This window comes from Theobroma cacao, chromosome 3, assembly GCF_053813885.1.
Source record: "Theobroma cacao isolate CCN51 chromosome 3, ASM5381388v1, whole genome shotgun sequence".
Taxonomy (NCBI): Eukaryota; Viridiplantae; Streptophyta; class Magnoliopsida; order Malvales; family Malvaceae; genus Theobroma; species Theobroma cacao.
The window spans coordinates 5,299,907-5,324,569 of record NC_142641.1 but is presented as its reverse complement, the minus strand read 5'-3'; the positions used below and the strand labels follow the sequence as shown (position 1 = coordinate 5,324,569).

General features: G+C 30.2%; 1 protein-coding gene across 1 annotated transcript; it reads left to right on the top strand.

The window, feature by feature from the left end:
- Positions 1-6,748: 6,748 nt before the first annotated feature.
- On the top strand, positions 6,749-7,733 carry LOC148763520 (21 kDa seed protein-like). The gene has a single exon (XM_088804383.1). It carries the CDS (start codon positions 6,844-6,846, stop codon positions 7,501-7,503), a length of 660 nt encoding a protein of 219 aa, XP_088660509.1. The 5' UTR covers positions 6,749-6,843; the 3' UTR covers positions 7,504-7,733.
- The last annotated feature ends 16,930 nt before the right edge of the window (positions 7,734-24,663 follow it).

Sequence of the window (24,663 nt, the reverse complement as noted above, 5' to 3'; positions counted from 1 at the left end):
CGTATCCGTCAATTAATTGAAAGTGGTCTTAACTTTAAAAACAAGAAAGAAAAACCAAAAAAAAAAAAACAAAAGGTGGTCTCGACTCCCGACTCCATGTTTTTGATTTAAAGTATTGATTTTAGCTTCAGTTATTTGATTTAAAGTATGTATGAATATATTTAGCTTTTACACCATGTTTTTAGCGAGTTTCGGTATTTTTGAAGAGAAATGACGAAAATGCCCTTGTGAGCCAGAAAGTAATATTTTATTGTTTTGATTTGGAAATGACTTATGATTTTTTTGAAATGTGAGATTTAATAACTGTCGCTCACTGGGGAGATGCGAAAGCTGATGCTAAGCCTTGAGGGGTTTCGATCGGCATTCGGGGTAATGAGTGCCTATCGGGACGTCGTAGCGGTTGTCACGAGCTCGATGGGAGTTTTGGGTCGTGACATATTTAGCCGAATGTCGAAATCAGTCATGAAGAAGGATCATATGGTTGATCCAAGTATGGGAGAAGATGTCAAGCCTAACTCTATAAAATACTTGTCATGACATACATGTGATGGATAGCATGTTTGAATGCTAGGAGAGTCTCGAAAAATTTACAAAAGTTGGTATTGTACCTAGAGGTACAACAAAGTTGATTTAAGCCTCAAACTAGATCAAATAGAGAATTTAAGATGAAATTAAGAATATTAAAGTCCTAGAATGGTTTAATATGGTGATTTGGAGTTCAAGGATCAATTTGGAGTCAAACTGAAAATTTCACTATCTAGGGGTAAAATGGTAATTTTGCCACTCGAGAACAAAATGGAAATTTTTTTAAAGATTTTGATCATATTTGACTCATTGGACTATGATTTGAGGTTGGGAAGTTAAAAAAAAATTGGTGATCTTGGTATTTTTCGAAGTATAGGGCTAAATTGGTAATTTTACCGCTCTAGGGGCAAAATTGTAATTTTTCACCACCAGAACACTTGTCCAACACATGAATTTTACCCAATTTTATCATGGATAATTGAAGGAATTTATATGTTGGAGAGAGAAAGCTTAATAGTTAAGAAATAAAAATGGATCAATAAAATGGTGACACGTGGCATATTTATAACCATTAAATATTTTGCTTATAAATTAACACAAATCAGCCCATTTTCTCATTCATATGGCCGGCCAAAGAAGAACAAAGGAGGAAAGGAAAAAACAACAAGAACCCTAGGTGGGAAAATTGAAGAAAAATTGGTGGATTTCAAGGAATCAAGCAATCAAAGGTAAAATTTCTTGATTTTGACTTGTGATCTACCTTTCCCATGCATTTCTCCTTATTTTCCATGGTTAGATTTCATGTTTTCATGGTGAATTCATGGCAGGTCAAAATGGGTATGGAGAGAGAAAGATGTTGGATTGATTTGATTTTAAGTTATGTTAGTATTTTTAGTTAGTTTAGCATATTTAGAAAGAAAACAACAAGAAAAGAATTCATTTTCCCCCATCACCATCATTGGCCGAATTTTCTAGGGAAGATATTGTGGCTGAAATTGATGATATTTCATGATATTTGGGTGATATTTGATATTTGGTGAGGCTAGAAATTAAATGGGAAATTTTGCTGTGAAAATTCGAATTTTTACCTAATGTATAGACGTGTGATTATTGACCCGAGATTGATAAATTGATTCTCATTCACAGTCATTGAGGTAATTTAGGTATAATTAGAGTGTAGAAAGTGAGAAGAATTGATTTGGAGTTAAATTGGAGATTTTAGCCGATTAGGCCGAGTATAGTGTGACTTTGGTCGAATATCACATTTAGGTGATTAATCAGACATTTTGCATCCCATCGCATGCATTCATTTAGATTTAGAGAGCCTGAAATAGTTTATGATAAATTGACACAATTTATTAAAATTCGTGTCACGTATGATGTATAAGTGGTGAGCCCTCTAACAAGGGTAGAGAGATTGTGCCCGAAGATCGGGAATATGAGTATATCGAACTCCTAGTACTGTGAGTAACCTTACCATCATTTTAATTATCTAAAGTATGTTTTTAATTGGTTTTAATGAAAATTTATGAAAATGAGTTTAAATGGTAAATATTTGTGTTTTACAAACAGAATATGTTTACATGAAAAGATTTTATAAATTGTCTTGAAATTGAATAAAGATTTTGAAAATAGAGTAATTGGAGACCATAGGTCTGTTATAAATTTATGATTGGAAATTGATGGCTTATGTTATATTGTTATTGTGTTGGCATGACTGGCTGGACTGTGTTTTATGAATTGTATGAATTGTTTTATTTTACCCTTGCAAGCTGTGTATTAAAATATTAGCCCTGTCATGCTGTCAAAATTTTATCGTATGGTGGGTTTAGCTTGCTGTAGTAGGCGAATTCTGTGGACCAGCCTACTAGAGGGGTACGGAATCCAGATATATATATGTACCTCGGTCAGAAAGGCGCATAGGGTATCTCCTAAGGTATGGACAGAGTTCACGTCATGCCGAACCACCTCGTGATGATGAACTCAGCTAACACCAAGGAATGGCTGTGTTTTTCAAACTAAAAAAAAATATGTTTTACGTGTATACGAAATTTTAACAGCCCTGACAGGCTCGAGTGTACGCCTCTGATCAAGGTGTCATCGAGTACTATTTGATGGCATTAGCCAAATGTTTATGGAAGTCATAAGCCTTAATGAGAAATTAAATGAAATACAACCGTTTACTTGGATTGGGATATATTTTCAAATTATGAAATATTTAAAATGATGGGATATTTTAATTGTCTCCTTTTACTCGGTTTTAGCTGATTTAAATGATGTTTATTTACTCATTGAGATTTTATAATCTCACCACCCTCCTTTCCACCCATTTCAGGCTCAGAGTAGGCTGTAGATAGCTGATTCCATCGAGAGCTTCCATTGGACTTGCGTCCTCCGAACTGTAGGTTCACCGTTTTCCTCACTTCTAGTCATTCGTGGGCCCGCTTGATATTGTAAATTAAATTAATTTAATTTAAATGCATTGGTTTAATGTGTCACAGTATGAATGAAATTATTTTGCTTTTATGTTACAAAAAGTATTTACGTATAACTCTAAAAATACTGTTTATAAGAAAATAAAATATTTTATTGAATATTTTGTTTTATCTTCTCACTATATTTAAATAATTATAATTTCATTTTAAATAAAGGTTTTAGGTGCTTAAACTTATTTTTGATTGTGAATTATGCGATTAGTACTTGCTTACTAAATTTTAAACTGGTTTCAAAATTTTTCAGTGAAAAATGACCAAAACACCCCTGTGAGACGAAAACTTTTATTTTATCTGTTTTAAGTTGAAAATAGCTCAAAATCCTTTGGAACATAATATTTGTCAACGGTTACTCAGCGGGGGAAATGAGAAACTGATATTAAGCCTTGCGGAGTTTCGGTTGGCATTTCGGGAGATGAGTACCCATCGGGGCACCGTGGCGGTTGCCACAAGCTCGAGGGGAGTTTCGGGTCGTGACATAACAGGAAATAAGTGTCACAATCAATCAATTTATCAAAAATTGCCCTTCAATGCATAAAAACCACTTACACAATGCCTAAGTCACATTTGGCCGGCCGCTGAAATTTAACAGAAAATAAGTGTTGCAATGTCTAATACACATTCATGCAATGCCGAAAAACTAGTGAACAAAAGCCTTAAAACAAGACGTGAATTGCACAAGTCACGCAGCACTAGTCTCGCAATACTTAATAATAAGTCACCCAATGCGTAATATCCACTCATATTATGCCAATATAACCAGTCACGTAATGGCCGAATGTCACGTAATACATAACAACAAGTCACGCAATGCCTAAAAACTAGTGACCAAAAGCCTCAAAACAAGAGGTAAATTGCACAAGTCAATCACGCACTGCCAATCTCACTATACTTAAGAATAAGTCACTCAATGCCTTATACCCACTCACATTATGCCAACAAAACCAGTCACGTACTGGCCTAATGTCACGCAATGCATAAAAACCAGTCACGCAATGCCAAAAAACTAATGAACAAAAGCCTCAAAACAAGAGGTGAATTGCACAAGTCACACAGCACCAATCTCTTAATACTTAATAATAAGTCACTCAATACGTAATATTCACACACATTATGCCAACATAGCCAGTCACATAATGGCCCAATTTCACGCAATATATAACAACAGGTCACGCAATATATAAAAACTAGTCACGCAAACCCTAAAAATTAGTGAACCAAAGCCTCAAAACAAGAGATAAATTGCACAAGTCAGTCATGCACCGACAGTCTCACAATACCTAATAATAAGTCACTCAATGCCTAATATCCACTCACGGTATGCCAACAAAACCATCCACGTATTGATCCAACGTCATGCAATACATAACAATACGTCACCATATACATACAAACCAGTCACGCAATGTCTCAACAGAAGATGTGCATTGCATAATTCATGTAGTGCTTATAACCCAGTCTCCGAATACCTAATAATAGGTCACGCAATGCCTAACATTCGCTCATGAAGTTATTCAACATAATATAACTTAAACGAAGAAACTAAGAAAATATGTGCTCAATGAAAATTCTTAACATTTTATTAATTAGATTTTCTGAAATAAAAAGAGATGATACAAAAAAAATGAATCGTAGTTCATTACTTCCTAAGTTCATCTACTAGTTCATATATCTTAGCGAGAATCTTGTTGTTGGCCAAGATATCAGCCTCTAGGTCAAATGTCTTGGCCACCAACTTGTCGATCAAGGCGTGCATCTCTTGCAGGATTTTCTCCACTTACTCCCTCAAAGGCATCTCCTCCTCCTCGGAGGCAGCATCTTCCTCACTCTCGAGTCTTGGATGTTTGGAGGCCATTTTACAATTATCTGATTTGATTAAGATAATTGAATTTGATTAAAATGGTTAATGGTTCCCTTTATTTATAGGCATGAACATTGACTCTTCATTTTCTACACTGATATAAGTGCAATTAAGGGGGGCTAATTTGGTTATTAAGTACCTGTTCGGCCTAGCCTTTTTTCATCTTATTGACTTCTTAAAAGAAAAAGCCAGGCTAAACATCATTTTTCAAGAAATTCTTAATAAAAAGTAGCTTTTTTAAAGAACAAAATTTTTAAAAAAAAAAAGAGCTTAAAGAAAAGCTCGAGGGAGGAGCTTTCTCTTCTCTTCTTTTAAAAATATATTAATTTTTCAGAAAATACCCCTTTCTCAATCAATCTCTCTCTCCTCTCATTCCCTCTGCAAATTACCATTCTCTAACGTAAATCGTGATTTCTCTCTCCTTTACCTCTCTCTACAAAATCTATTAAAAAAATAAAAGACTCAACAACCGAATATCAAAATCTAGAATTTTTTTGTTCTTACAGAGATTAAGTGAAAAAAATTTCTAAAATTCAAAATTGCATTCAGATACTATTTAAAGGCTTTCTCTCTTATTCACTACTTAAAAGGATTTTAATGTTACATACATCGTTTCCTCTTTTCTCTTCTTTTTTCAGAATTTAAGCATCATGGTCCGATTGCTTGCTAGATCAACCAAAATCTAATACTATTGCTACTATACAAGTATGAAAATTGTTTCGTTTCTTTATTGATTTCTTTGATTTTAACATCTTAAATTATATATAAACTTCAAGCATTACATTATAGCTTATTAGATGATTGAAGATGACATAAATATCCTTTATGATAATTTTAACCGAAATTATAACTTATATAATTTATTTTGTTAAACAGTTTACCAAACAACTTTTGGCTAATTCTTTTCTAATTTTACAGAATTTGTTATTAAGGGGGCTGAATTAGTAGATAATCACCTTCGGCATTTGGTAGATAAAGTCACGCAATGCATACAAACAAGTCACGTAATGCCTACAAATAGGTCACGCAATACTCAACAAATATTCAATCATGTAATATTCAGTCACGTAATGCCACAAACAAGTCACGCAATTCTCAACAAATATTCAATCATGTGATGCCAAATAAATAGATTACGATTCCTAATATCCAGTCACACACCTTAATATCCAGTGACGTAATGCCTAACAAATATTCACGCATCGTTTATAAACTGATCGATTTTGCTACTCTCAGCCAAATTTAAGTTTCTAAACTCTTATAATTTACCCATCAACTTTTACGTTATATGAATAACCCTAAATAAACCCAAAAACACATAACAAATACCTTGATATCATCTCTGCACTTTGGGATCATGAGAAAGTTTGCTAGTGATATAGACCTCGATGGCGTTGGAGAGCTAGACGGCGAGATATATATCCTGATGGTGTTGGAGAACTGGACGGAAGGATAGCTAAATCGAGATTTAATTTTAAAATTTTTATCTAAATAGCGAGAGAGGAGAAAAAAATCGAGACGCGCCTTCATTTAGATTAATTGGTTTAAAGGGTATTCTTATCAAGTCTTACAAAAAATTATCTAAAAACAGTTAAAATTATAATGACAGTCGTTTTTGAAGTGACCTTACTACGAAGGTCATTTCTCACAATTTCATTTTTCCATTTTGGTCTTTAACCCATATTCGTGCAATTAAACGAAAGTGGTCTTAACTTTAGAAACAAGAAAGAAAAAACAAAAAAAAAAAAAAAAAACAAAAGGTGGTCCCGACTCCGACTCCATGTTTGAAACGTGTTATTTTGAAATTTTGAGGAATTCATGAATTGGGATGATTTATGAATACCACAAGATAATGTATGGCTTCCAACCGAGATAGGCATCCTTTACCTTCCTCTATAAATTGAGGTAGCAAAGCAAGCAACTGGCATCCAAATCAACACATATCCAGCAACATATTAATTAACCATGAAGACCGCAACAGCTGTAGTTTTACTCCTCTTTGCCTTCACATCAAAATCATATTTCTTTGGGGTAGCCAGAGCTGATGAATCCCCGGTGCTTGATAGTGATGGTGATGAACTCCGAACTGGGGTTGAATATTACGTCGTGTCAGCAATATGGGGTGCTGGTGGTGGCGGGCTAGCTCTAGGAAGGGTCACAGGTCAAAGCTGTCCAGAAATTGTCGTTCAAAGAGGATCCGACGACGATGGTCTTCCCGTGATCTTTTCAAATGCCGATGGCAAAGATGGTGTTGTCCGCTTATCTACTGATGTAAACATAGAGTTCGTTCCCATCAGGGATAGACTCTGCCTGACATCGACTGTGTGGAAGCTTGACGATTATGACCCCTCGACAGGCAAATGGTGGGTGACAACTGATGGGGTTAAAGGTGATCCTGGTCATAACACTTTGACTAGTTGGTTTAAGATTGAGGATGCCGGAGCACTCGGTTACAAATTTAGGTTCTGTCCTTCAGTCTGTGATTCATGCATACATTTATGCAACGATTTTGGAAGACATGGACATGATGGACAGGTGCGTTTGGCTCTCAGTGAAAATGGATGGCCATGGATATTTAAGAAAGCAAGAAACTCAATAAAACAAGTTGTTAATGCGAAGCATTAGTTTTAAGTTTTATGTGTCAAGTGTACGTCCTAGTAGCACTACTAGCCGGTCGTTACTTTCCACTAAATAAAAGGTTAGCTCTGTGCTTCCCCAAAAGCCGGCAATGTATTGATATGTAGTCAGAGTCTTGCTTGAGGGTGGAGGTGCTTAAAGGGTCTGTCTTCACAGCCCAGCTTTGTGATCTTTCAGCTTTATGAATAAATAATTTGCCTCTTGCCTCTTTGCTTAAATATTTTTTTCAATTTATATTATTATTTTTATTTTTATTTATTTATTTATTTCATTTCTATTCTATTTGTTCATGTGTTATAAGTTTTTATAATTTTTTAAACAATTTTTACAAACCATTAATCATATTCTTTTTTTCCTTTTTTGTCATATAATATGTAATATCTACCTTCTACTTGTCATGTTCTTTTTTTTTATGCTACGTAAATTTTATTTTATATGGTTTGAATCTTTAAAAATTAATAAATTATTATATAGTTCTCAAATATAAGTTGTAGTGTTACATTATTACTTAAAATTTCATCAATGTATCATTTTTTAATTAATTAATTATTATATAGTTCTCAAATATAAGTTGTAGTGTTACATTATTTTTTAAAATTTCATCAATGTATCATTTTTTAATTAATCCTGATTATATAAGAGAAAACTAACTTGAGTATTTTTTTATATGCTTTACGTTTTATATTTAATTGAAATCAAATTATCTTGAATCGATAGTATTTAAATAATTCTGATTATATAGGAAGAAACTATTAATCTTATATATCATTTTTAACTATTTATATTTTACAAATTATAATTTTATATTTAGTTTCATATTTCTATTATCAATATTTTTATTGTTGATCAAATTTAATATATTAATTTTTTAAAATTTTTAACTCTTACTCAACTGTGTTTGGCCCCCTCAATAAAATTTGGCTAGCTCCGCCCTTGAGCACCAGACGAAATGATCAACAAAGTAAAAGGAATAAAATTTTAATAATTAGGAAAATTAAAAATATAATTTTGATCAATATACTTTTTTTATCTAGGACTATCTTCTTATATTGCTTCATTTTTAGATACTAGTTCTTTATTTTTTTAATAAATATAATTTCTTATTTACCTTCATTTCTCCAAAAAAAATTATTAATCATTTTAAGGGCCAATTTATAATTCAAATGAATTCAACAACGCCTTATCATTAATCCCACTTTATAATTGAAACACGATATATTTGATTAAAATTTTGAATATGTCACTTTTTAAATGATTTATTATTGTAATTATTTTTGCATATAAAATCAGAAAGTTAAACTTACGAGGAATTTTAATTCATTTACCAATTATTTTGTTCTAATTTGGTATAAATTTATAGGATGTAAAAAAAGGTTAAACATTTTTCATTAATGCTATAAAATGATTCTGTTTAATTAATATTTTTATTACTTGTTAATGGTTTTTTATATTTTAGTTTTTTAAACATTTTATAAAACAAGAACAAGAACAAAAGGTCAACAGCAATATAATAATTAAATTAAAAAGTATGAACACTTAAAATGTAACACAAATTATAACTCAATTAATAAGTCTATATAAAATTAAAATTATGTATTTGTCATCTAATGTAAATATATATATTAAATGTAAAATTCTAAAAGAATTATTTATTTCAATATATATCAAATATATCTATTTTATCCATAACAACGTCACAATACATATACATTCAAATAAAAAAAAAACACAGGACCCTCTCTTTTTTAGATAAATAAAAAAAAATTATGCGGCAATACGTAAGCCACTTGCTTGATAATAATTGAAACATTCTCTGTCCACTCATGTATCTATCAACCTATCACATCAAATAATGTTGGTTCAAACGTTCATGGTCCTTTTTCCTTATCTACAATGAATGCATTGTCTGCACTGTCAGTTTTATAACAACGAGACTATTATATTTATGAAGGGTTTCTATATATATTCTGACAAATATGTTTTGATTATTGTAATATGCAATAAGTTAAAAAAAAAAAAAGCTTATAAGCTTATTAGCACATGAGGAAAGAAAAATGTTGTGCTGGAGTTGGGATGTACAGCAATCCTACTACATACGAAATACGTATGTAATGCATCAACCCTTTGCACTCCCAAATGTATCTAATACGTATGTATTAGCTTCTTTGTTGGCTTCATGTAGAACATGCGAAATACATCTTTGTTTTTTTTTTTTTTTTATCAAGCTTTTCATGTGTAGTAACCATTTTTGCATTCTCCAAGGTGTATCTCAAGGTTTATTCATCCAAGTCACTGTATTACATGAGTCACTTTCTATCTTCAAGTTATAGAATTAACACCATTTAGACGAAGGGTTTATATTTAAGTTATTTTCATTATATGATATTTATAGATTATCATTTAATTATAAAATTTTATTTTATAACTGTAAAAAAATAAAAGTTTAAAAAAATTTTAAAATAAATATTTTTAAAATTATAAATATTTATTTTTGAGATTTCTCAACTTTTAAATTTATTTATTAATTAGGTGATATGATTTAATTCACTGACAATGTATAGAATTCATAGATGACAATGCATAAAAGATAAACCAAATTATAAAACATGTTAATAGATCAATAAATACCAGCCATGTAATAAACGATTACAATAACAAAACTTTCAAACATATTAAAACATTATATTGAAATAATTGATTATAATATACCAAGCAAACATCTAAACATGTATTTAAAATAAAATCATCCCCTTAAGCTGCCAAACCATAATTGAAATATGTCTTACTCGAATTATTATAGGTTTAAATTTTTTATCATTGCTGAGAAGTTAATATATGAAAATCATACTTGTACCATAGAATTTGATGACAAGATTTGATACATTAAAAAATATTTTTCACTCATTTGATATTAATTAAAAATAAATAATTCAAGTGGGAAAGAAAGAAGAACAAAAACTAAAAGTTCTTCAAGATGATATAGAAATTGAGAAGAAAAATTATCTAACTGCTTTGAAGTATTTTCCAACACACACATAGGTATCAGCCTTTCACATCATTAACGTAACGATGTTTCCTTTTCTTTTATTGTCTGCGTTGTTGATTTTTTTTTTCTTATCGTTAAAGGAGAAACAGATGCCTTGCTACTATCAATACTTTATTTTTGAATATAAAATAATTAAGAAGACAAGACAAAATTTGATAAATAAATCAAATGCTATTGAAAAGACAACATGACTACTTTATTACAATAATTAAGAAGATAAAGACAAAATCTGTCCAGTAAATAAATGAAAATCTGTCAAGTATTAAGATTTGAACGCGGATAGGCTGTATATGTCTCACCGACTGCTTGAACCTCATGAGTTTGCAGAATAGGATATGATATTTTTCTAGTGCAATAATGTGAAAATTCTTGAATTTTATTGAAAAGAAAAGGCATTAGTTCTTGAATTTAAATTTGAAGAGGTCTTCATTTAGAATTTGAATTTAATTATACATATAACTATAATCTAAACAATATATAAATGTAGTTTAGGAGGTATGAAACTTTTCTGAAGACAAAATATATCCTTATCACTTTTATACTTTCTAATAATAAAATATTATGATAAAGTTCAGATTAAACTAAATTATTTTTTAAATAAATTGCAATATAATCGAATTACCATATTTTTTTTTGAGTTATCAAATCCTTTTTTTTAATCTCAAACTATCCTAATTGGATACAGCCAAATATAAGGAGAATGTGGCGGGCCATCGTCCACTTGAAAACCGAGTTTGTAGGCATCTTGATTAGGCTGCCAATTCAGTCACGTTGCAAATCAGATTTAGACTTGAAAATGAGACTCCAGCTAACTTATATAAAAGTAAAAATAGGTGTAAAATATCTTAAATTGTGTCTAGTTACTAAATGAATTAGATATGAAATTTATCAAAAATAAGTTTTTACCTTTTTATGCTGTTATTGATTGGATTTTGTCTTTTTTCTAATAATAAATTACTTATAAATTAAAAAAACCAAAAAAATTACTTATTTATACTTCAAAATTACATTTTAGAAAAATATAAAAGTACATGTTTATGTACAAAGCATGTAACCAAGAATGCTAGTATAATTAAACTACATATTTATAAAAATATACTTGAAAAGCTCTTCACTGATAGTTTTTAGTAACTTTTTGTTTTATATTTTAATTTGAAATAAAATGAAGTCAAAATTAAAAAGTTTTACTATTAAAAGTTAAATTAAGATAGTATTTACGAGACAAAGAGACTATTAACTTTAGTATTAATACTGACTTTATAAATTTTATCATAAACGTAAATTAACCTCCCCATGTCTTTTTATTTTATTTTTTCTTTTCTGTTTCTCTTTTTTTTCTCCCTTTCCCTACCATAATTGGAGTATGTCTTACTCGAGGCACTATAGATTTAAATTTTTTATCATTTCTAAAAAGTTAATATATGAAAATCGTACTCGTACCACATAATTTATAAATATAACTTTAGAGTACAATAAAAATAATTTAGGCAACGCATGAAGAGTTAAATAAATCAAATGCTACATATTTGATAAATAAATCAAATGCTTCAAGCTTACATTTTAGAAAAATGTAGAAGTACATATTTGCATCTTTGCAAAACGCCGATGTAGAAGTACTTATAAATGTAGAAGTACATTTTAGAAAAATGCCAATGCCAAACGCAACTGGATATACGCACTGGTTCTCATCTTTGCATGTAGCGACAAACAGAACACCCTTGAACCTACTTTTCAGATGTGTCGCATCAATTGCAACCGTAGGACGCATTACATCCCTAAACCCCCGAATACAAGTCCCGTATAACCAAAAACAATATTTGAATCTTTCTGCCTCATTAGTAGCCATTGCAGTCAGTGTGTTAGGATTTTCTTGTTCCAACATATAAAAATACGAGGGTAGTAGTTGAAATGACTCCTCCGATAGATCGAAAACAAGCCTCTCCACATACTCCTTCGCTTGCCAAGCCTTACCATTCAAGCATTCCAATCCCCACTGAACCCTCATCTCACAAATTATGTTCTTAGGTCTCAATGCTACTCCATTAGCCCGAAGCTTGTGTGATATAAGTTCACCAATTATCTTCGCACTCGTAGTTGGAAATCGCCCTTGCAAACCATCAACAGTACAGGTGTGTACTTTGTGGAACGTCCGAACTTGCCAATATTCTCCTCTTTCAAGTAACTTCGTTGCACGCAAACTGAACTTGCAAGCCTTGTCCTTGCAACCAACCTCATAACAACCTTTACATGACCTTTTTACTCTTATCGCAAACTTCTCTTTTATAACCAACATGTTCAAAGCTCGTTTCAACTCGGCCTTCGACGAAAACATTCTTCCTTTGTATAAGTGATCATCGGCACATGTCGACTCCTCAGTAGTAATTGGTTGGAAAGAGAACCTTTCTACACCTGCAATTAGTCACATACAAGATATCTCTCCATTTTCCCTTTCCTAATAATTGTCATCGAGTAATGTATTAAGGGAACGAATCCAGTTCTCACCAGCGAAGGGGTTATTGTATATGGGGTCATCACACTTAACATCTCCTACATCAACTGTCACGACTCGGCACTCTCTTCGAGCCCGTGACAACCGCTGCGAAGTCTCGGTAAACATTCATTACCCGATATGTCAACCGAAACCTCGCAAGGCTCTTGCATCAATTTTCCACTTCCCCTGTGAGCAATAGTTACTAAATATCAAGTTTTAAGAGAATATAAACTATTTTAGATCGAAAACAATCAAAATAAAATTTTCGTCACACAGGGGTATTTTGGTCATTTTTACCTGAAAATTTTGAAACCTGATAAAAATACAACGTATGGTAGAAAGATATCCATTTCCAATTAAAAATAAATTTTTGTAATCTAAATCATCCATTTGGAGTGAAAAGTTGACTAATTAGACTAAATAAAAATATTCGATAATATATTTCATTTTCTTATAAAACAATTTTTGTAAAACTATGCATAAATAATTTTTGTAGCGTAATAACAAAATAAATTCATACACATAGTGATACAGTAAACCAGGTATTCAAAATTATCCTACAGTGGCATATGGACCCCGAGATAACCAAAAGTATAAAAGAATGTAGACCTATGATTTCCAAGGAAGTAAGTCCAAAAGAAATCCTTGATGAAATCGACTGCCTACAGATTATCCTGAACCTGAAATGGTTAAAAAAGAAAGGGTGAGTTTTCATAAACTCAGTGAGTAAACAAAGTCCATCATTAACATCTAAAGCCGAGTAAATAGAGACAGTTAATTTTTTATCATACCATAATCCACAACATTTTGTACTTGTTTCAAATCATATAAAACAACACATTTCATTATAATACATATCACGACTTATGATTTTCTTAAAAACTTGGCTCGTGTCAAAAATCATACTCGGTGATACCTTGGCCAAGGCATTCAACTGAGTCTGCCAAGGTTATTAAGTTAACAACTACTCATAAAAACATAGTTTAGCCATCCCTTGGCGTTGGCAAAGTTCATTCTCAAGTGGTGGTTTGGCGTGAAGTGAACTCTATCGTACCTTAGGAGATATCCTTCGCGCCTCTCATACTAAGATAAATATAACGGGGTTTACCATACCCCTCTAATATGCTGGTCCATGGACACCCGCCTACTGCAGTGGCTAATTAAATAACCCACCAATCAATAAAATTTTGACAGCATAACGTGGCTAACATAATACTACCCAGCCTGTCAACAAAAAACAAACAGTTTATATATTTCACAACCCAAAAACCCAGCCACATATGTTATCACGTATCAGTTCATAAATCATCAATTCCAAACATAGGTACGTAAACTTGAATATATAGGCAACATCAAAGGTTGGTCTCCACATACTCACATTTTCAAAAACATTATTGAATTGTAAAATAAGTCATAAACCATATTCCTTAAATCGATTATTAGTCATAAAACATAAAATTCATTTAGGTTCAATATTCTTAAAATCATAAAAACAATTGTAAAAATACTCTAGATAGATAAGATGAATAGTGGTTACTCACTTTGACGGGAATTTACAACACTCCTAGTCTTGATCCTCGGGTGCAATACCTTTGCCCTTATTCGAGGGCTCACCACCTATACATAATGTGCAACAGGAAATTTAATATACTTATGCTAAATTGTCACAAAACTATTTTATGTTCTATATGAATGCATGCAATAAAATGGGAGGTGTTCGGCCTATCGCGCACTATACACTATTTAATCGGTCTAAACGTCCAATTCGATTCCAATTAATTTATTGCACTCCCAGTACTCCCCAAATTTCCACACACTTCACTAAAAATCTATTCTAAGTGCAATTACCGAAATATCCCTCATTATTGTGCAAATTGCTAACTAACGGGAGTAAAATTTTTCGGTACCCGTTTTCGATTTCTGGTATTCCTAAGCATCAAATACAATCTAAAGGGCATGAAAAACAACCAAATTCATCATCAAACCTCACCCATAAAATTCGGCCAAGATAGGTTCTATAATGGGCATGTGGATTTCTTGCTTAATTTTCATACTAAATGTTACTAAACACCTAAAAACACTAAGTTACCTTGAAATTCAACTAAATTCATCACCAACTTTCTCTCTCTAAATTTGGCCAGCATATTGCCCCTCATGAAAACTTGAATTTAATTCATGGAAAATGGAAAAGAATGCATGGGCAAGATGAATTTCAAGCTTAAGATTAAAAATCTTATCTTTAGTCACCAATATCTTGAAAATTCAACAAATTTTCCTTAGTTTTTCCTCCCTAGGGTTTTTCTTTTCTTTTCTTCTCTTTTCTGCAGGTGCTGGTCCGCCCTCAATTTCTAAGTGGAAGAGTATGGGCTGGTTTTTAAATGGCAATATTTAATTTTTGACACATGTCACCTTTTTATTGGTCCACTTGTTTTAACTTAATTTTTAAGCCTTTTCTCACCACCACAAATGCTCTAATATTTATCCATAGCATAAAATAATAATAGGTAAAATTCTGGAGCTTGACAAATATCATGGTGGTGTAAAATCGTAAAATTTCAATTTTGCCCTTGTGGACCCGAAAAATGACATTTTTGCCTTTATGCTCGAAATTGAAAATTTTCACTTCTTAATCTCAAATTATACTCCAATTGGTCAAACTTGATCAAAAATTTCATCCAAGTTTCCAAATTTGCCCTTGGGGTGGCAAAATTACCATTTTGCCCCTATGGTATGAAAATTCATAATTGACTCCAATTTAATCCTCGAACTCCAAATCACCATATTAAGTCATTTTAGGGTTTTAAAATTCTCAATTTCATCTTAAAATTCCTATTTGAACTAGTTCGATGCTTTAAATTAACTTAGTTGCATAACTAATTACGATTCCGATTATTTAACTATTTCTAAGGCATTCTAACATGCTGATGTGTCATCAAGTATATGGATGTTATGATGAGTATATAATGGAGTAGGGCTTGACATCAACACCTCCAACAGGTTCCATTTCGCCTTCAACATTATTGCAGATTAGAATGTCACTGTCATAAAGCTAATCATCATCTGAACTGTCATCATACCATTGTTCAAGCCCATCATCTGAATTGTCATCAAATCTATCTTCACCGGCAACGAACAAATCCTCATTTCCCTTATCAAATGCAGTATTATCCTTCAGCATCATAATGTCACCCTTCAACCTCACATTGTTGTCCTCAACTGTCGTATTCTCATTTGACAATGGCATTATACACTCTACAGTTTTACCCGATCGTTGCATTTGTTAGACAGAAGCAAGTAATTGGTTTGATGTACATCCTGATCGAAATTGTGCAGCCAATTGTTCTGTGAATGTCTTCTGTCTACCTAGCTACACAAACTTTTCTGCATACCTCAATTGCCATTGTCGTGGGTTACGGACCGAATGCTGTGGTATATGTGAAGCATTATAAATCTCATTTTGATTGAGCTGATTACCATGTTGTTCAACTTATTCATGCGATATAACATTTTATTTGGCGTCCCTTAATGCTGACATACACAGCTGGAACATTCCTCTGTTCTAGCAAAATTAATGCAACATCCTCATCGTCCTTGATAATTGGCCATGATAGCTCTCCAGGTGTACTAATCAATGCATGTAACTCAATCTCGTCAATTTCTGAGTTTACCCCAACAACATCTTCAACCAGCTTCATCAAGCCCGCAAATGACAAATCACTCCTAACCCTCTGCATTCGTGACTCACCACCCTTGTAAATGCCATCGACCCACTGACCATTGTGTCTTATCACAAGTCACACAATTGGAACCCCACTGAAATTTTGAAAAAAAAAATTTGTCAATCATTTTACACAATACATGCCGTGTTCAAAAATTTGTTAGTCATGTTGTTACACGCCATACATAAAACCTAAAATGTCGTAACACACAATGCATATAACGTAAAATGTGGTAACACGCCATGCATATAATATAAAATATTGTAACACGCCATGTATATAGCATAAAATGTGGTAACACGCCATGCATATAACGTTAAATGTTGTAACACGCCATGCATATAACGTAAAATGTTGTAACACGCCATACATATAACGTTAAATGTTGTAACACGCCATGCATATAATGTAAAATGTTGTAACATGCCATACATATAACGTTAAATGTTGTAACACGCCATGCATATAACGTAAAATGTTGTAACACGCCATACATATAACGTTAAATGTTGTAACACGCCATGCATATAACGTAAAATGTTGTAACACGTCATGCATATAACCAATGTCGTGACACGCTAAAATAACGCTAACACATGTTATAAATGCATGGCGTGTAATAACTCTGGGTAATGTTTCCAATCCATCTTCTAATTTACACCAAATGTTTCAGAAATTTAAGTGTGTTGTAGCAATAAACCCAATAACAGGTACCTTGATGTCATTTTTGCTATAGGGTCTATTAATCTACGACAATATGACCAGATGTTGAGAGATAGACCACAACCCGATGATGATGGTGCTCAACAGAGAGTTGACAGAGCTCATACAGTTCAGAGATCGGAGAGAGTTGACGATGATGGTGCTCAACAAAGACTTGGTAGAGTTGAGACAGTTCAGAGAGTTGAAAGAGAAAGATGACCGAGCTCAAACAGTTGAGCATTTATTTTTATTTTTTTTATTTTCTCTCTAACGGGAGGGAGATAGCTCAAATAGTTGAGCATTTATTTGAAACGATGTTTTAAGGGCATTTTGGTCTACTCATGTTTCTTTTTTGCTAGAAACAGAAAACTTTATATGGGTAATTATTTCTGAAAACACCTTATCACGATGTCTTTTTCTCACAATTTCCTCCCAAATTAATTTGTCCTCTTGACGCCTTATGCTCAAAAGTAGTGTTAAAATAAGAGGGCTTTCATATGGTGGAAAGCATTCTCCAATTTTCCTCTCATCCCATTGTAATTGATCAGCTATAAAATAAATTCACTAACTTTTGTCAAATCTATCACAGTTTCATCACACACATAAAGACAAAATCTCATAAGTAAATAAATGAAAATTGATTAACATATGTAATAAAATTTGAATGGATATGCGATATTTGTCTCACCATTTGCTTTTAAATGAACATCATAAGTCTGCAAAATAGGACATGATATTTTTCTAATGCAATATTGTGAAAATTCTAGAAATTTTTTTGAAAAGAGAAGGCATTAGTTCTTGAGTTTACATCGAGCAAGGTTTTCATTTAAATTTAAATTTAATACACTTATAGTTATAAGATAAACTGTATATAAATGTAATTTATAACTTTTATATATTTTTTAATAATAAAATAGAGTAAACTGTATATAAATGTAATTTATAACTATTTTTTAATAGTAGTATAGTTTTTTCTCACATAGCACCCTGATATTATTTTTTTTATAAAATTTTGTGTTTTAGTTCTATCCCAAAGGGACAACAGTGTTAAAGTTTGAGTTAATTTTTTATAAACAGACAATAATAACTTTTGTTTTAAATTTTTTTTATTTTCTTTATTTAATTAAAAAAATATTCCAAGAAATGTTTTTCATTTGCTTCATAGTTGGTCTAAGAATGGAATCAAATAAGGAGAAGAAATGGTTTTTTTTTTATCAATATTTTCAGTTTCATTATTTTAAGTCACATAAAGAATACAATTCATACAAATATTACACAATTTTGATAAAGTTTGGATTCTAATTCTAACTCTAAATCTACATTGTTCTACATTTTCCTTTTCGTTCAACATATACAGGCCAAGAATGGAGGGGCACACGAGACGAATGTGTCTCTTTTTGCGAAAAAGAGAAAAGAAAAAGGTTAAAATACAACAGGGTTAAAATTAATATTATTATTTTTTATTTACAAAAACTTAATTAAAATTTTAACACTATTATCCCTTTCGAAAAAACAACTAAAACAGAAAATTTTATATATAAAAAATAACTTCATGAAATTATGTGAGAAAAGATTACATCACAAGAAATGTACATAGAATTTACCTACTAAAATATTATAATAAAGTTGATATTTAACTAAATTATTCTTTCACATCAGAATGAGTTATCAATGATGGAGCAAATATATATTATATTAGCTCATAATTACGATGAGAAGTACTGTTTATAGTTGCATAAATTAATATGTAAAGTTTAATTTATTTTCTTTTAATGAAGACCCCAAACAAAACATTTGTTCTAAAAACATGAAAAAAGGTTCATTGTGAGCAATTTTCTGTCGTTGGTTGCATCATATGAAGTCGTCAGAACAGTACTAAAATAATGGTAATAAAATAGGCAAGAGGCAAATCATTTATTCATAAAGCTGAAAGACTACACAGCTGGGCTGCGAAGACACACCCTTTAAGCACCTTTTTTTCATAGAGGTTGGAAGCCATGCATGTCGTTTCATATTCATAATTCATCCCAAGGTTGGGCCACCTTTTTTTCTTTTCTTTTTTTTAAGTTAGGACCACTTTCATTCAATTGCATGGTTATGAGATAAAGACAAAAATCAATAGCAATGATAGACATACGGACGAAAATCGTAAGTCAGAAAATGTTAAAAGAGTTTGTGACCACGTGCTAGTACCATAAAAGGAGAAACAGATGCCTCAGTACCATTGCTTTTAACTCTGAACAACAACGTGACTTCTTTATTTGAGATGCCTTGCTACTATATATCAATCCTTTATTTTCAAATATAAAATAATTAAAAGACAAGATAAAGTTTGGTAAATAAATCAAAGACCTTACTAAACCTATTCACTGTCACTCTATAATCGTCCAATTTGAAAATATCAGACAAAAATTATTTTACGTAATAAAATTTAAATGAGATGAAAGGACTATGTCTTACTTGTTGCTTTCCACAGGTACATCATGAGTTTGCAAATATGATATAGCATTTTTCTGGTGTAATAATGTGAAAAATTCTATAATTACCATTGAAATAAAAAAACAATTCTACAATTTATATCTTAAAAAATTTCAATTTGATTATATATGTAATTTATATTTGATGGTTAATTTTAAGATATTAGTCATATAAAGAAAAATTTATCCTTTTGATTATATGATTCTGGAGAGCTAAGGAGTTTAACAAAATCGTGCTTCTAGGCCGAAGTAGCAGTCCAAAAATTGGGCCAAAATTTTTGTGTTACCCTTACTTAATCTTAACTTTTATTTTTATCCCACTTCATATAATCCTAATTTATTGTTTAATTTTTAATTTTATTTATGACCCAAAATTTATTGTTTAATTTATTTTATAATGTGTACTTGATGTAATTATGAAATGTATAGTATTAATATGGATAAAATATTAAATAATATTAGAAAAATAAATCATACGTGGCAGGTAATATAAGGTCTTGTCAATTTTGTTTTGTCATCATTGCTCTTGACATGTTCGTCTAGAAATAGGCAATTGAGATACAAAATAAAAAATTATAGGTGTTTCTTATAATTTATTAATTTTGTGAAAATAGATTGGTTCTGATAATTTTAGACATAGTATGATAACACGATCTAAAAAGATATGATATTAAATTTTGTATATTGATCATGTCAAATAGGGTTAAGTCCTTTAAATTATATTTAAACACATTTAATTAATTATAATAATTTTATTATTGTATTTAAACGTATATAAGTGACACGTTTGATATTAACGATAAATTTTATTAATATGATAATGAATTTTATATACGTTATTTATGTTAAATTTTATTATATTTGATGTTATTATTATTTTATTTTAATTATTTTTATAATTATTGATTTTAAAATTTAATAATAAAATTATATTTAATTATTAATATTTTAAATTAATCATATTAAACGTGTTAGTAAAAATTATGTTAATCATATTTATTAATCATGTCGTGTTATATCATGTTTAATTAATGTTTTTATTACTTGTTATTGGTTACTTACATGTTAATTTTTTTAAAAAAATTTATAAAACAAAAACAAAAACAGAATGTCAACAACAATATAATAATTAAATTAAAATGTATGAATACTTAAAATGTAACACAAATTATAACTTAATTAATTAATCTACATAAAATTAAAACCATGTGTTTTATCATCAAAAGGAATTATATATATTAAATGTATAATTTTAGAAAATTTATTGATTTCAATATCAAATATATTTATTTTTTATTTTTTTATCTTCAAAAGTAGATAAATAAATAATAAAATCGTGGATAACTTAAATCTTTTATCCATAAGATGGGACAACACATATCACATTCATAGGCCCTTGTTTACGTACTAAAGTCATAAGACTCATGATCAATGTGCGCCTAATTAATGCCTGATAGTGATTGGAACAATTTCCATCCGTTCATATATCCACCAAACTATCACATCAAATAATGTTGGACCAATTTTCTTTGTCCTTTTCCCTTATCCTCAGTGAATGCAGTGTCGGTTTTCCGCCCATTTCGTTTGTCCCACTCGAATCCTTCAATTTATACTTCAGCCTCTCGTTCCAAAAAACTAACACAGTAATACAAGAATTTTTACTGGTCTTGGGATCTTTGCTGGTCGTGGAAAAATTTTTAGCCATACTTTCATTATATGATATTTATATATTATCATTTAATTATAAAATTTTATTTTATAAATGTAAAAAGATAAAAGTTTAAAAATTTTTTAAAATAAATATTTTTAAAATTATAAATATTTATTTTTGAGAATTTTCAATTTTTAAATTTATTTATAAATGAAATGATATAATTTAATTCACTTATAATGTATAGAATTCATATATGACAATGAATAAAGGATAAACCTAATTATAAAACGCGTTAATAGATCAATAAATACCAATCATGTAATAAAAGGTTACAATAACAAAACTTGCGAACAAATTAAAACATTATATTGAAAATAGTTGATTATAATACACCAGGCAAACATCTAAACATGTGCTAAAAATAAAATCATCCTCTTAAGCTGCCACAACATAATTGGAATATGTCTTACTTGAATAACTATAGATTCAATTTTTTTTTATCATTTCTAAGAAGTTAATATATGAAAATCGTACTCATATCACAAAATTTATAAGTATAACATAGGAGTAAATTAAAAAAAAATAAGTTATGTATGAAGAGTTGAGAGATGATCTTGATGACAAGATGTGGTACATTAAAAAAAAATTTCCACTCATTTGGTATTAATTAAAAATAAATAATTCAAGTGGAAAAGAAAAGAGAACATAAACTAAAAGTTCTTCAAGATCTTCTAGAAATTGAGAAAAAAAAATCAGCTACTTGCTATGAAGGATTTTACCACACACGTAGGTATCAGCCTTTCACATCAATATTATAACCTTCTTTTCTTCGTTGATTCTTTTTTCTTATCGTTAAAGGAGAAACAGATGCCTTAGCACCGTTGGTTTTAGCTTTGAATAGCAACTTGACTTCTTTATTTGAGATGCCTTGCTACTATATATCAATCTTTTATTTTCGACTCAAAATAATTAAGAATACAAGACAAAGTTTGGTAAATAAATCAAAAACCCTACGAACCTTTTCACTATTGCTCTGCAATCGGCTCAGTTTGAAGATATCTGACAGAAATTAGTCACGTGATAAGATTTAAATGAGATGAAAGGACACTTTTCTCGTGCAACAATATGCAAAATTCTCATCTGGTTTCACTTAGTTTGGCTATATGTTTTATTTATCTAGTTTGATGTTCATCAGGGAGTATTTAAAGTTTTTTTTTTGTATTGTCCTTGGGTCCTTGTGGATGATGTCATTTTGGTTTGGTGGGATATACTTGGACATTTGTGGGTATATTGTCCAGTTTCTTGTGTTTTTCCATCGGTTTGGTGGTGGAATTTCTTCTCTGCTTAATAAAAGCATATTATCATTTTTTAAAAAAAAGTGAAAATTTCTCTAAAATTATCTTTGAAACAAAAAATCAGTTCTAAAATTTATATTTTAACAAATTTCAATTTGATTATATATGTAATCTATAATTTATATAATTTATACTTTATGGTTGATTTTAAGATATTAGTCACATAAAGAAAAATTTACTTTTGGATTTTATGATTTTGGACTGCGTAGGAGTATAACAAAATCATGCTTCTAGGCCAAAAAAGCAGTCCAAAAATCGAGCCAAAATTTCTTGAAGATCTCATTAATGTTGATTCTATTTTTATATCTAAGCCACTCAGTTTTATAACTATTAAAGATAACGAAAAGAGAAGAAAATGAAAAAAGCAATGATAAAATTTCTAAAATTTATATGAATGGTCGCCTAAAGAAGTGACCACAAGGTAAATGGTATAAAAATAAAATAAATTTTAAGAAAAAAATTAAAATAAAGTACACTTTTTTTAAGGAATATATTCTTTTGTAATATTAAATGTTATCAAGTAATATATATTCTACTTGAAATGATTGGGCGTAAATATTTTATGCATTTGATGTACAATATAATCAAAATGTTACATTTGATCAATTAATTATGGTCGTTACATGCAGAGTCGAGAACTCAATCGCTCGATGTGAAATGGAGTTACCATCAATGTTTGTTGGTAAGGTGTGATTGGTCATTTATTTGAGTTTATTTTTTAAAAATATTACTTAACCTTAACCTAAGTTCATTTTAACGAAATAAGCTCTGACTTACAGAATAGTGTTTTGGTTTAGAAGTATGGTTATGTGTGAAGAAGATATTAGCATCCCCACAACCCCTGTTCAAAGAACAGTATCAATTAATTATGTGTTATCCTTATTTAACTTTAATTCTTTATTTTTATCCCATTTCCCTTAATTATAATTTATTGTTTCATTTTTTATTTTTTGTTTTATTCATGACGTAAAGTCCATTATTTGGTTTATTTGTATAGTGTATATATCATGCAATTATGAAATACATGGTATAAATCTCGATAAAATGTCAAAAACCTTTTGTTGAGTTTACTTTCCAAATTTGCCTATCATTTTGGTGGGACTTGAGGATACACTCTCACATAGAAAATTACTAGAGAAAACTCAAATATAATAATTAAATTTTATTACATTGGATGTTATTATTATCTTGTTATAATTATTTTTATAATTATTGATTTTAAATTTTAATAATAAAATTATATTTAATTGTAAATATTTTAAGTTAATCATATTAAACGTGTTAGGAAAAATTATGTTAATCATATTTATTAATCATGTTGTGTCGTATAAAAAATCTTAATAGGATTTATAAACATGATAGTTGTGTTGTGTCATGTTATACAGTTATTAAATATATTCGTGTACCGTGTTTCATATACTAATACGAATAATTATTTGTGTCGTATATGTGTTTAACCTTATCAAATTTCAGGTCTTAATCGTGTCGACACAATAAAGACATTAAAATATAAATTGCCAGGTCTAGAATGGACAGTGTACATAAATAATCAACAAAGCAAAAGCAATAATATTTTAAAAATTAGGAAAATTAAAAATATAATTTTGATCAATACAATTTTTTTCTAGCTAATGCTATCTTCTTATATTGCTTTATTTTTTAGATGCTAATTCTTTATTCTTTTAATAAATATAATTTTTATTT

Bases quoted from the DNA above. Each gene is read 5' to 3' on its own strand.
- LOC148763520 (XM_088804383.1), top strand. From the start codon at position 6,844: ATGAAGACCGCAACAGCTGTAGTTTTACTCCTCTTTGCCTTCACATCA.